A 15282-nucleotide genomic window follows, 5' to 3' on the forward strand; every position below is an offset into this window, starting at 1 on the left:
ATCTTTTCAATAAAAGAAATAATTGTGTGTGTCTCTGTGTATAATGTTTATTTCCATGCTCTGTCTCATCTGTTCTTTATTTATTTGTGATTATTATTGCCCTTTGTGAGGGTTGTTTAATGGAACCCCAAAAAGGAATTTTTTAAGAATCGTCACCAGTAACACTGAAAAATACCCCCTAAAATGTTTAAAACTGAATTTTGTTTAATTCCTTTCTATCAGAATTGGAACAAATGGTCAGCATATGACATCAATGAAAAATCCGTAATAGGAAACAATTTTATTATGGATTTACACATTGAGCTTATTCAGGCTCAGCATCGAGTAGCTGTTAAACTTCTTAACTTGCCACAAGGTAAGATGAAGTAAAACTGAAAGATGCCATGTTTTAGTAAAAGATTTTCGCAGAGGAAGACCAGTACGGCTTTATGGTAATATGATGTAAAACATTGCCCATTATATATATTTTTTAAAGCTCAGTGATTTCCTGGCTATTTTGGTGGATGTGGATGACTGTTGTCCAACGTAGTACCTATACTGTATGTAAAATACATATTCAAAGTGCAGTGCTTCTTGCTAAAAATAAGAGATTTTTCTACCCAGCTAGGTTATCTATTCCTCTTATGGTACGTGTAACATGGCTGCAGAAGTGCCTTCTCAAAAGTGCATATGTATTAGTATTGATGAATACCATACCATTTTGTAAACACTATTTTTTTACATTAAATTTTCAAATAAATTTGATTACATTCCCCAGTATCCCAACACTGGAGTGTGTGTTTATTGTGTGGCTGGGAACTGGAGATTGATCTGCTGGTTTCCCAAGCCTGTGTTGCATGGCTCATTTGGGCCATTGCGTGACCCCAAAGTGAAAGCTGAGGCTGGTTTTCTCTGGCACAAGGGTTGGAAAAGGAGTTGGTGCCATATGGTGGGATATGATCACCTTTGAAAGGAGATGAAGGCTGCCCAGTAGCGGGGAGAAGGAGCAATTCAGCAAGCTGGAACAATTCACCAATCAACAGATCCATCCTCTTGGGTTGGAAATGTCTGTCAAAAAGACTTGGAAGATTAGCTGCCACCAAGACAGAATACAGAGGGACCATTAGAAACCTACTGCAGTAGTACTGCCCTTTAAAAAGCTAGGAGGGGCACCAGGGTCACAGGGAAAGAAAGTGTACCACTTTGCTTGTTTCTACACCTTTTCTTCATCTTCTTGAGTTTTCCTGAGGGACAGTGGATGAAGCTGGGCTATTGAGCCAGACTACTTAATGTTAGTTTTGTTTTTGTTTTTTAAAAAAGCAAGACTACGCACTCTCTCAGAATTACAGTACCATTTCATGAACCCCTGATTTAAATGTTTTAGTGTTAAGTATAAGTGAGGGGGAAAATCATTTGAAGATCATTGTGAAGCATCCTAAGCATCCACTTTCAATACAAGGAAGGCATTCATTTTGCATTCTGTCTGTCTTGTTCTTCCACGAGTAGCTTTTGAGTTTCGAGTTCTGTTATGCTGCAAGCATCTGGCACCCTCATTCTAAACCAGGAATAATCCAAATATTGGGCCTAAATAAACCTTTTCTATTCATCTCAGATTTGAAATTAACAAACTTGCAAACTGTGGATAATATACATGCATCTTGAAACATCTATATGCAAATGCAGTGGGGCCCACCTGTCCACTCAGGACTCCTAGTGCTTGCACTCAGGTGCAGAAAGGTGATATCCACAGCATGTGTTGCAATACTACACCTGCATCTTTTGAGTAGCAGCTGTATCTGCAGCAACTGTGTGTGCCTAGCAGTGTGTGAAGCCACCCAGGCTTCATAAAAGGGATGCAATTTTGCATACTTCAGTGTACACTCTAGTTTTATACAATCTGAAGAGTCAAATGAAACGAAACAGAAAAGTAATCCTAATGCCATGGTGGGATGATAAATACAGGACTCATATAGAATCTAATGTATTACGTTGTTTTAAGCAAATGACATTTGATATAAACTAATGCTTACTTCTTTGTAGGCATTCAGATTGGTGGTAAAAATATCAAATCAAAGGCCACTGCAAAGAATTTACACCAGTTCAAACATTTAACAGGTAATGTACATTAATATGTACTTGTAAAATTAGATTATGGAAACACTGTGCTTTGCCTGATTTACTATTTTACTTTAAACAATTGCTTCACAGAACAAGATGTAACAAATAAAATAAAGAAGAATAAATTGTCCAGAGCTCTCTATTTGATGCAGAAGGCTACACTGATGCCAGTAGGGGCAGTCAGTTCTTCCCCAAAACAGCTGCTTGAGGTAATATAAATTACCTTGCAATTAACGGTAGTCCCATTATTATGCATCCTTATATTAGTTTGCTGTTGGCATAATTGTATGTTGAAGACTCTGAGGAAATTGTTGGCAATATAAATTTTAAAATTAACAATAGCAGCAAACCTGGCAGGTCTTTTTCTTTTTTTAATTGTGAGTTTTTAGGAAATCACTTCTCAAAATCATATATCTAAGTGTAATTCTATTTCTATTAAGCATTAACAATGATTCAGGTAGTGGGAAACGAAAGATTTAGGCCTGGGGTCAGGAACCTCTTTCAGCCTGCAGGCTGTATTCCCGTTTGGGAAACCTTCCAGGGACATGGGTAGAAGAATGTACAGGAGGCTATATTCTAACCACACAAAAATAAGAGGTTTCACCTTACCAGCCCACCAACTCACCCTCCATCAGGCAATCAGTAAGCTTTATCACAGGTCAAGGACACATTCCTACCAGGCATTTCTTCCCTGGAACCCACTTTTGGGTTTATAAACAACAAGACAAATAACAGTTGGAGGTCTATTACATCATGCTTCTTCAGTTCCAGATAATAAATTTATTTACATATAAATGTATAGAAATATTACTTTAGTGAAGAGTTTGGTTAAGATTTTCATGTACTGTACTTGGAACCTATGGGAATCTTAACATTCCTACTGGAATGGTTCTTCTCCATTGGGCACCCCCAAGTGGGAACTGTTCCTCCTGTTGCTTGAGGCATGAAAGTGTCATTGCTCCCAACAGACTCTCACTCTGGAGTGATAGTTCTCACCCCAACTCTGATAGCTCATTATTATTTATTTAAATAGAGAACTAATTCAGGGGTTGCAACTAGCGGAAGACTGTCCAATGAATTTGTGATAAACCACTTAGATTTCCTAGGTCCAAGTATAAGGGTTTGTTTAGGCCACTGCTCTTCATTTCAGTTCTGTCTCAGTCCTGATCTTGATGCATTTTCCATAGATGTGTACTTTCTCTTTCCAAAGCTATAGCTATAAACCCTGTAGTGCAAATTCATAACTAGGGTGGGAAATGATGATAAAAGAGGAAGGGCAGGACAAAGTCTGGAAAGAGGGGCAATGGCAGGGACCTCTGTAATGAAATTTTGGTAAACAAGGAACAAACTTTAATAACAAACCAGAAACAGTGATAGATCACTGGGTGGGGTACAGAATGTGTCCACTCTTTGCATAAATGTCACATAAATTGTGTGAAAAAATGCTTGTCTAGGCACACACTAAAAATGTTGTATTCCTGACTGTTCTTATTCTCTGCCCTATGAATCAGCTGTTCTTTATATTTATTCTTTCTGTTTGCATCTGAAATACAGTATATGTAAGCCAAATAACATTCTTGAGCCTTATTAAATCTTAGGAAGCGCTTACTCTAATACAGAAAGCAGAAGCTGAACAAAATGCAATACGTTCTGCTTTCTTGCGACCTGCAAGTAGCGTGAAAAGCAAAGTTCCACCTCCTCCTATATTGCTGTCCAGATCACACAATTCCATGGCTTTTAAACCAGCACCATTTGCTTCAGATGTTAAGGTAATACCTCTTAGCACACTCACACCCACATATATACACTAAACAACATTTGGCCAGTTTGTTGTGCCATGAATATGGCCAAGGGTTGAATGTATCCAACTCTATGTGCAAGTGGAATGGAATCTGTTCATGCAATGGGACTTCCCCTTCTCCTCCTCACTACAGTTCCCCATCTGCCATCAAAATCTACCCTGAATGGTAGCTTCAGAGTGATTTGGGAACTGGAGGAGGGAGAAGAACATGAAGTCCCGTTGCGCAAGTAAAGGTCTGCTCATGCCATGTTGGACTCTGACTCATGGATGGTATCCATCACAGTAGTTCTAGTACTACAAGGATTTCATTTGCACAACAGAACTCCCTCCCACTTTTCTCACCATGCGATGCTCACCCCTGCTCTGGAGGGTTTGGGGAAACTCCGTAACAGATTTAGGAGGAGTGCAGGGAGAGGAAAGTGGGGGCGAAGATAGAGTTCCATTGCTAGCAGAAGTACTTGGATACTGCCATGAGTCAATGGGATACACATACTTTTTACACAGAATTATATTTTGCTTGATTATAAGGAATGCAAGTACCTTTTCCCACTTCTTTTTAAATATAATTTTATGTTCAGTATTCAGTGTGAGCATGCAAGGTGTTCATCCATCAGTGAGATAATTCACTGACAAATCTTAAATGTAAAATATTTTATGCACGTATTTAAGTATCGACAGAAAGATAAATTTGTGCTCTGTGTACATCCTGCTATGGCGCAGTTGTTTCTGCCCAATGCTTTATGCAGATCAGAGCATTCATCACTAGGTGGCACAATATAGTCACATTTGTCCTTTTTCATAAAGTTTTTTAAAAAGGTTTTTAAAATTGTAGATAGTAAACCAGACAGTTCATCACTCTAGAACCACATTTTAGAAAATAAATTCGTGATTATATTGTTTGACATTCTAAGTTCCATTAAAATACATAAAATATTTAGACAGAAAGTCAATACTGCTCAGTACATGAACTATAGCATACCTGTTTGAATTGAAAATGATTGAGTATTTCATTGAAATTACTATATTTTGTTTTACAAGTAGCACTATGTTGTATGTCTCACACATATTTTAGTTCTGTGGGCTTCTATGACTTCAGTATTTGAAGAAGCCAGTATTTAAATGTACAGTATATTGTATTAGCACCTGTATACTGCAGAATTTGTTTCCTAGGGAGGTAACAAATATAATCCAGTGCTTTTTGCCAGGGCACAGCCTAACTCCCTCCCTCGGCAATCTTCGCAGAGCTCTGGCCCAATGGTTGCTAGTGGCTTGAATTAATTAATTTTTATAATGAATGATTTTAGAATGTTGTTTATGTTGTACTTTTGTACTGTTTTATTGTTGTTAGCCGCCCTGAGCCCGGCTTCGGCTGGGGAGGGCGGGATATAAATAAAATTTATTATTATTATTATTATTATTTTTAGAAGGGGTTTTCACTGGTGGGGAGTGAACTCAGAAGGGCACTTTTAGCCAGACAAAAGGGGAATTTAAAGCATTCATAAACTACAAATTATATAATAAAATACAGTGGCTATATTATTGTTTTAACATTAAATGCAATTTAACGTGCTTCTAGATAGGGGTTTAATATTGTTCAGATCTGACAAATGGGTGGTTTGCAGCAAGTTTATTTTTTACATCTTATTGAAATAATCGAAGAAAGAGCAAATGCAGTGGTGGTGGGAAATCAGGTCGGTGTTTGGATGTCAGTGATGTCGTGTGAAAACTCAGAATTTTGGGTTCATGAGGAACACTTATTCTACAATAAAAACCTGTCAGGGAGCACCCCTAAGAAATTTAACATGTACATTTAACAACCAACTTAATTTAAAGTAATTATTCACAGGTAGCTGCAGGGGGAAGGAGGGAATGGGAAATTTTCCTTTTGTGAACTTTGCAAAATTAAGTAGCACCATAATTAGAATCCCATAGTGATTTGGAAAAATTTTTCCCAGCACCTTACTGTTTAACTGCCAGGTATTATAGAGCAATCCTAAGCATTTTTACTTTGATGTACATACTACAACTCTCATTTTCTTTTTAAAGATTGCATGGTACTGTATTTTTGGACGTGTAGCAGAAGGATGTAACCCAAAAGTCCGGTTAAATAATTACAGCCTTAAGAATACGGCAGAAGTGGTAAGGTCTTCTATAATCATGGTCCTCTGTGAGTTTGTCTGCCTGACTACTTCTGAACTGCATTGCTGGTGCAGGCAAGAGTGGTAATGCTGAACGTAGTGGAAGAAGAACATACAGTGGTACCTCAGGTTACATACGCTTCAGGTTACATACGCTTCAGGTTACAGACTCCGCTAACCCAGAAATATTACCTCAGGTTAAGAACCTTGCTTCAGGATGAGAACAGAAATCGTGATCCTGCATCGCAGCGGGAGGCCCCATTAGCTAAAGTGGTGCTTCAGGTTAAGAACAGTTTCAGGTTAAGTACGGACCTCCGGAATGAATTAAGTACTTAACCTGAGGTACCACTGTAATAGACTTTATGGGGAAGATGCAACTTGAGCCCACTTTAATTCCCATTCTCCTTAGGAATTCTGTAAGGAAATAGCCTAACTTTCCCCAGCTTTCAGTACAGTGATACCTCGGGTTACATACGCTTCAGGTTACATACGCTTCAGGTTACAGACTCAGCTAACCCAGAAATAGTGCTTCAGGTTATAGAACTTTGCTTCAGGGTGAGAACAGAAATTGTTCTCCGGCAGCGCGGCGGCAGCAGGAGGCCCCATTAGCTAAAGTGGTGCTTCAGGTTAAGAACAGACCTCCGGTTCGAATTAAGTACTTAACCCGAGGTACCACTGTATGCTTTTGAGTATTTGTAGCATGAGCAGCTAGTATTCTAATCTACTGAGAAATGAAAATGGAATTTGGCATATTTAATGAGGCGTGGCAAGCACCAGTAATTATGTCAGTTGAGTAATACAAACTGACTACAACTTCGTAGATGAGGACTAATTCATTCTTTCTTTTTTAAAGAAATACCTTTTATTATTAAAGCTTGAAAAGGCCAAGAATGAATAAATTGTAATATGATACACCAAACATACTTGGGGGCGGGGGGACGACAGAAACAGTCACCCGAATGGCTTTGTGGTAACCAAGGCAGAAAGGGAGGCATAAGGCGATAAATGAAGAGGAGGGATTTCTGTTTCTTAAGCAAGAAAGGTTGAAGGAAGCAAGGTTTGGACAAAGGTCATATGTCATAGATACTGCTGAATAAGTCACGCTTCCATGGGATAAGTGGCTTCATATGTCATTTGTTTATGTGCATCACAAAAGTCCCCAAAGCAGCAGCAAAGTCTATTGGTCTAGAAGTGCCCTTCAAGTTCACATTAATAACAGAAACATCATTCCACCTCTGTGTACAACCAGTCTGATTGCAACTAAAATGAAAATTACCAAAGATTTTAAAGGGTGGTCAGCATTAATTCCTGAGAAAATATGAAGACGACACAATTTGAGGTTTAGGACCAGTAAACTGCCAATAATTGCTCTCATTTTCTTAATAATTTGTGCCCAGAAAGTAGCTGCATGGTGACAAACCTTACATGATGTGTCAGTATGTGCCCATAGCACCACAAACCCCTCCAACAAGTTTGATTATTTATATTTTTAATATGTGCTAGTCTCACAGGTGTATAGTCCAACATATGGACTGTTTTACGGAATTCTCTTGAATATGGGCTGATGCAGAGGAAAAGTGTCTTAGTGTGGCAGATTTTACTCTAAATGGTTTAATCCAGGATCTCACCCAAATCTGCTTCCTACACCAAGCATAAACTGTAAAAAGAGGCCAGTAACATTGAGTTTAAATAAGGCACTGCTCCCTCCCTGTATAATTATTATAACAAAGAAAAAATAATTCTAAGGGAGCAGCAGGACTGTCTTACAGCAGCCAGGGTGGAAGGTGGTAGACTTTTTTCCAGTCCAGATGGGGGGCTCAAATTAGGCTCCTGTCAGGGTGAACTAGGATTTGAATCCAGTGGATCTGTGTCTGGATCTGGTCCATTCCTGCCTCTCACCTATTTTGAGGCCCTAAGCTTGCTACCCTTGATAGGAACACTGCTATTGGTAGCTTCTCAAACACCTTCACTTTCAGAGGGGGCCTCTTTTCTGGCAGAGCTTTACTCCTGGCAGAGATGGCACCTCCAATTTATCCTAACCCTATCCAGCAGGACCAGTTGTGGTGTTAGGATTGCATATTTACAGGTTAAACACAATGATTGATCTACAGACAGGCACTTCCATCAATGTTAACCTGATAGGGCTCAGTGAGGAACTGGCAAATAGCAGTGATGCAAGTAGTGATTAGTGATGGATTTTTAGGTCTCCCTGGGCAGAATAAAAAAATGTGCTAGGCCATAATGTTCCTGATTTGAAGGTGTTTGTATTGTATTGAGTATTAATGGCAGGAAATCGGTAGCATGTAGGTGTTACAATGTGATGGTTGCTGATGTGGTTCATAATCTGAATCCTGAGTGCTTTATAGGCACTGGAAACCCTAAGGAACATTTTCCTTCTCTCTAATAGAATTTTAGTGGTTCACCTACTGATCAGAAGAACAGGCATATATAACAGGCATCTTCTTTTCATGCTTTGAACTTTGTTCTTTGAAGTTTAAAGCATGATATGCCTGATAGGTGAACTTTTTCTGATTTCTGTTGTAGTGTAAAAGACCTGAGAATAGCAATGTGTTCTGAACCCCTGGCCTACCTGGTCCAAAGTCCAAAGGTCAGGAAACGCAGTCCAGGGTCAATCCAAGTAGCCAAGTCTGAAGTCCAGCGATCAGAATGCAGTCCAGAGTCAAACCTGAAGCACAGCCCCATAGAGGCCCAGGAGCATCCAAGCCAAGGTCCATCAACATGGGCAGTTGAACAGACACTTCACATCCATTCTGCTTTCCTTTTCCTGGATGCTGATTGCAGCATCTGGCCTTGATGAGGCACGTGGCCCTCACATATTCTGCCTTCTCCAGCTGAGGAATCACACACTTCCAGAGCTAGTGAGCCGCACCTGGCCAGCTAGGCATCTTGACTGTCTGCCCTTGCCTGCCTCAGCCTCCTAGAGCGCCCCTCCTGCCCCCCCTATGCCTCAGAGCCCACTGTGTTCATGGAGTCAGGGGCCTCTCTGGCTCTGGTGATGGGTCCTGCTGCTCTGGTTAATGTGCATTGACCACCATCCCTTTGCCATCCTCCATCACCCCATGAGTACTTCCTTCCCCATCCCTTGCTTGCCTCGGTGTGTCCTAATCCTGGCTACACCCCTCACCGTGATCCTCTTTCTCCTCCCCGTTATCCTGCCAGTTCATGACACAGTGAGGAAGTTGGCAAATATCCTGCAGAAAAAGCAAATGAAGGGCAGCTGTCACTTAGAAATCATCCAGGTTTTAGTGGTATTTTTAGTCTTGGTAATAGCAAAGTTCTTTGGTTACAATGTGTAAATCGCACACATCTTTTTAGGGGATTTATGACAAGCTTTTAAAGCCCACCTCCCATAATTGTGCCAAACTGTATGGTACCAAAGTTGCTGCTATCATTGTTTATACTGCTGCCCATTAACATAGTGCTATTTCTTTTTTGACCCCAATTAAGTTATTCTTTATTTTAAGGTACCATTTGATGAACCTTGCATCTTGGAAGTAGAAGACTTAGAGCCCAATCAGAGTTACATATTTGCAGTTGCGGCATATGACTCAGATGGAAATCTTATCAGTGATAGCATTGGAGAAACAACTACGCCAATTCTTGCATACCCTCCTCTTTCTGCTGCTGCTGTCCGAGCATACCTAATTCAGGTAGAATATATTATTAATGAAGCAATTCATATTTGGTTGTGGGTTTTTTAACCATCCTTTTCCTTTAGAATATTGCTATCATCTCATCTCTCTCCTTGCTATTTTGGGAATAAAAACAGTAACTAATGATACGTAATAGCACACAAAACAAATTTTCCCCCTTGGGGCATTAAAAGAAAACTAAGAAATCCCTCAGACACAATCTCCTCTGTTCTCAATAATTTCCTACTCAATAATGGTGATAGCTATGGACATGTGAAAGTTAAGTTTCTTAAAGTTTATATTGGGGTCTGTTGAGGTTTGCTTTTCTTGTTCGCACAAGTTGTTCTTGAATAAGTGCTCTTTTGTACAAAAAAAGGAAATGGGGGATGTTTATTGACAATGCCCCTGTGAACACGACATTCACTGCCAGTCACCGGCTAAGATCACACATTAGATTTGTAGTACTTAGCTGAGATAAGGCAAGATGACTTGAGTAAACAAGAAATAGACTGCCCAAACTAAAGATGGGTTTGTGCTCATTTCCAAAATGAATTGCAGGCTTTGAACTTTAATATTGATTGCTCATAAACACTTGGTGTGGTTCTCTGAACATTCAGAAATGCTAGACATATGCAATTCTGCCCTTGTACAATTGCTGCCATGGCCCTTTCCTTTTTTCTAAGGACAAAAAGGGCTTTATTTGGAGAAGAGGAGCAGGTAGCAGATGAAGGAAGGCTCCAGAGATTTTGGGAGAAGTCTATCGGACCTCCAAGGGAAAAGTTGTTCTCTGAAGCTGCTACAAATAGGTATCTGCATGTGCGCAGGTGCGATTTCCGGCGCCGCTCAGCGAGTCCCTGCGCTGCACTGCGCCGGCTTAGTGCAGCGTGCAGGGACTCGCCAAGCGGGCGGCTTGGTTCGGAGGTGGCTCATGGGCCGGTAAAATGGTCTTTGTGGGCCGCATCCGGGAAACAAGCCCCCTCGGGAGAGGCTGGCCCACCTCGCAGGTTCCGGGAGCTTGTTTACCGGTGATCTACCCTGGCTGGCATCCCTGCAAGTTCAGGAAGATCTTGATAGGCGACATCCCCCAGCGTGGAAGATGCACAGCCCCTTTGCTCCTTGCATACCAGCAGGAGAAAGAAGAAAGTCAGAAAGTCTACATCATCTACGATTTATTTCTGTCTTTACATCTGTACAAAACATGTCGGTCCAGCTCAGACTTCTCCAAGCAACTCAGTAAGACTTCCTTCACATGCGCAACAGGAAGGTCTCATATTACACTCAGAACGAATCCCTGTGAACCGTCCTGATAAGAACTGCCTGGTACATTCTTTCCCAGGACTACTCACATCATGTGATGTCAACATCGAACTGCTTGTTTGCAGCTGCGTTGTACTCATATCCCAACAATGGGCCACATGTTGCTGACCCTTGTTTTAGACCATATGCCAGTATTTCTGTTCATGAAATGATGTATTCATCAAAACTTCAGGTCTCCTGAACAGAAAGATCTTAAAGGATCCACCTGCCAAGCTTCTACATCCCTTGTAACACATCTTATTCTGATCCTCCTCCTTTTCATTTTCTACATTCAATTGTACGATCCACCCCGATCCCACCCCTGATTCCTACAGACTACAGACCCAACTCGAGTTCTTTGACTCACAACTCTCTGGGATTTGTGGCCTCACTTACTTTGCCACAAGCCCAGTCCTTCCTTTCAGCAGCATCCATACAGCGATGTACTCACTAAGGGATCAGTAAGACATGCAAAATGGTGTGTGCTCTCCCTGTTGCTGTTTTATGCTACTTTGGAAGTCCACCTTCTGTTCTGAAGAATGTTGCTTTCATTTACATGTAGCCCGAAAATTAATGATAGCTTTTACTAATAAATTTAACAGCTTTAAAGGTAAAGGTAAAGGTACCTCTGCCCGTATGGGCCAGTCGTGTCCGACTCTAGGGTTGTGCGCCCATCTCACTTAAGAGGCCGGGGGCCAGCGCTGTCCGGAGACACTTCCGGGTCATGTGGCCAGCGTGACGAAGCTGCTCTGGCGAGCCAGCACCAGCGCAGCACACGGAAACGCCGTTTACCTTCCCGCTAGAAAGTGGTACCTATTTATCTACTTGCACTTAAGGGTGCATTCAAACTGCTAGGTGGGCAGGAGCTGGGACTGAAAGACGGGAGCTCACCCCGCTGCGGGGATTCGAACCACCAACCATGTGATCGGCAAGCCCTAGGCGCTGAGGTTTTACCCACAGCGCCACCCGCGTCCCCTTTTAACAGCTTTAGTACTCATTAATGTTACTTCAAATAGTCATAGAAGAGGTATATGAAAAAATGTTCTGTTATATAAATATGTTATTGAGCTTTGGTTTTTAGTTTATATCAATACAAAAAATGCAACTTTAACAACAAAGAAGTAAACTAAAACAAAAATGAGAGGAAAATAAAGGGGGGAAAGTGTTACTGCTCATAGGCTTTGCTCATTTTATTATTTCCTCTTAGTCTGCTTTTCAGGTTGAAAACTATGCATTATCTAAGAAGGCATTTCTACCGCTCTGGGACTATTTTGTCTTCGAACCTCGTATCCCTGATGTCACAGTTATTTCTGTAAGCAGCACTCTGATTGTACCTCAGATCAGGTAATCAGCAAAACTTGTTTTCAGATTATTAATGGGCCTATATATTTTTTAAAATAGAGAAGCTGTCTATAAGCTGTTTATTCATCTTCCTGAGTCTTGCTGCTAGAAGGTGATAGGATGTAGAGGATGTGCTTGATATACACCCCTGCAGCTGCCTTCACGTTTGAGGCTGCCTACCCCAAACACATCCCAGGAGTTCAAACTCTTGGCCCCATGTACCCCGCATGGTTCCCCTGCTGGAGTCAGCCTACTGAACAGTGGTGACCCACTACTCATGGCTCCCCTTTTACCTGCCTTGACCCAGCTAGCTAGCTAGCACCCAGCGGGAGCTGGGACCAGGTGCATCCACCCAAGGTGGTGATCGGCTGTGGGAGGGAGCAGGCCCGGAGAATACTCCGGTGCCAACAAATGGTTTACCAGAACTAGTGGAGCCTTTTTGTGTAAAGTATCACAGCTAGTTTATCTCTTATTTATCTTCATTGCTATGCCATGTTAATTCACATATTTTATGTGCTTTGCTTTTTATGTATTTTGTAGATTAATTCCTGAAGCGCTATCTCGGGCGTCTCCAAACCTTCTATACTTGTTCATCAGGAGCATTTTTATCATCAATGACATCACAGTGGTTGAAGGAAATCTCTTCTGTGACTCTGTTTGTTTCAACGATCTAAGATACAGTAGACAAGTACGTGTGGTGTCACATTAATGCGGTGTCCTTGAGACTGACTTCGTTCTTTTTATGTTTCAAGTTTTAACACTCGTTTCCCTATGCAAATTTAGGGTTGAGCTGAATTTTCACACGTGTCTGCTTTCACATTAATAGCTGCCTTTTAAAATAACAGGACTTTTGTTGTAGCAAAAGCTGCTTCTTCACACGTCTCAGTCAGTTACTTGCCTCCACCCTTCTGTCCAGCCCTTGTATTCTAGGCCTGGCATTCCTCGTGTTCCAGCTCTGCTTCCAATTTGTGATGTTCTACCAAATCATTTCTTATGTCTGTTCTTGTTATTTGACCTGTAAGAAATTGATATTTTGGTAATGGTTTGCCCTGCTAGCTCATGGCCATTATATGAGGCAGAGCAGTAGGGAATGGATGGAAGGGTGTGAAATGCGAGGCTTCTTGGTGAATTATGCATAAGAAAGCTACTGAACTGTATGCTTCTTATCACAAGACCAGTGTACTAGCAACATAATAATAATAATAATAATAATAATAATAATAATAATTTATTATTTATACCCCACCCATCTGGCTGGGCTTCCCCAGCCACTCTGGGCAGCTTCCAAAAAATATTAAAATACTATAATACATCAAACATTAAAAGCTTCCCTAAACAGGGCTGCCTTCAGATGTCTTCTAAAAGTCTGGTAGTTGTTGTTCTCTTTGACATCTGGTGGGAGGGCGTTCCACAGGGTGGGTGCCACTACCGAGAAGGCCTCTGCCTGGTTCCCTGTAACTTGGCTTCTCGCAGTGAGGGAACTGCCAGAAGGCCCTCGGCGCTAGACCTCAGTGTCTGGGTAGAACAATGGGGGTGGAGACGCTCCTTCAGGTATACTGGACCGAGGCCATTTAGGGCTTTAAAGGTCAGCACCAACAAAAGTAATATTGTGGTTTCTAGGGTTATATTATCTACCATTGCTTTAAGTACTAGAGCAGGGTCAGAAGCTAAACTAGTAGCACTGTATTTCCACCAAATAGATGGTAGACATATTATTAAAAATTTCCATATTACACTTTGAGTGCACTACTAACTTTGCTTTCATTTGCAGATGTGATAAAAATTGTCTCTAAACAACTACCATATGACAAAAAAATACCCTTTTCTGGATTTTATGAAGAATACCACATATATAGTTAGGCTTATCAGAAATACCTGAAAATTAGAGATTCTGTACCATTTGCTGTACTTCTGATATTTGAAAAAATGTCTTTTTATTTTGCATGTGATGTAAATGTATATTTTTTCTCTCAGGTTGCTAGAATAGCTGAATGTGGGCGAATGCTAGTGGCACTTGAACTCAGCAACTGGTTAAATGATGTAAATTATGCACTACAGTCAGTTGTTCATTGCTATGGTCTTTTAGCTCCCCTGATCTATCACAGGATTCCTTCAAAACCAGTCATTGAGGTAAAAGGACTTTATAAATATTAGGCTGCATAATGTTCATCTTAACATACCCACATTAGTTTTGTTCAGGCATTGATTAAAAACCTATTTGTTCCTGCAGGCCTTCAGAACATATTTAAAATGATGATATTTATTACCATTTTGCCACTGATAGTGATGTTATCCATGCTTTAAAAACTGGCTTTACTGCCGCTTTGGATTCATTGTGATTGTTAGCTACTCTGGGATCTCTCTGAAGAGTAAGGACAGGATCCAAGAAAAATAATGAATAAGAATAATTTAATGGTAAATAGCAATTAATAGACATCATAATTCTTGGGAAGCTGGTTGTTAGCTAGCAATGTTAATGCTTCCACATTAACAATTATTAGAAGCCAAGATGGTTAAGAATCAAGAAAGATGAGCAAAGATCACTCCTAACAGGGATTTTTGTCTTAAAATTGAACAAGAGATGAAAATTAAGCTAAGGTGGAGGAACCAGGGCCAATGTGAGTCCTCAACCAGTTAAGCGTGGCTTTTGAATGGAAGCTAAGATCAGTTCCCATCTGTGGTGGCCAGACACTATTTTAACTTACCCAAAATGCAATGTCCTTTCCCATAATTGTATGAAATGCATTGATTCCACAGATCTTTGGGTCAGGGCATTAGATTTTGGGTGACTTTACATGGCAAGTGGCCACCGTGGATGGGAGCTGAACTTAGCTTTCATTTAAAAGTGCCACCGCTCGTCCTCTGCTGACGTGTCTAGGAGCCCAGTGGAGGCTGGTGAGTGGTGTTAGTGTAAAAGCAATGGCAGCAACAGAGAAAGCATGCTGCAGCCTTTGCA

The 15282-nt window shown here is 40.9% G+C and overlaps 1 protein-coding gene across 2 annotated transcripts in view; it reads left to right on the top strand.

Moving 5' to 3' along the window:
* Positions 1 to 15282, top strand: part of CFAP54 (cilia and flagella associated protein 54) — a 102066-nt gene that overhangs the window by 28391 nt on the left and 58393 nt on the right. For both annotated transcript variants that reach the window (XM_082240752.1, XM_082240753.1), the window contains exons 18-26: positions 223 to 355; positions 2020 to 2094; positions 2188 to 2306; positions 3696 to 3866; positions 5945 to 6037; positions 9522 to 9707; positions 12193 to 12329; positions 12867 to 13014; positions 14301 to 14456. In XM_082240752.1, coding sequence (XP_082096878.1) covers positions 223 to 355; positions 2020 to 2094; positions 2188 to 2306; positions 3696 to 3866; positions 5945 to 6037; positions 9522 to 9707; positions 12193 to 12329; positions 12867 to 13014; positions 14301 to 14456 — 1218 coding nt within the window. The remainder of the gene's footprint in view (positions 1 to 222; positions 356 to 2019; positions 2095 to 2187; positions 2307 to 3695; positions 3867 to 5944; positions 6038 to 9521; positions 9708 to 12192; positions 12330 to 12866; positions 13015 to 14300; positions 14457 to 15282) is intronic.

The sequence above is a fragment of the Podarcis vaucheri genome (assembly GCF_965113315.1).
Source record: "Podarcis vaucheri genome assembly, chromosome: 10".
NCBI lineage: Eukaryota > Metazoa > Chordata > Lepidosauria > Squamata > Lacertidae > Podarcis > Podarcis vaucheri.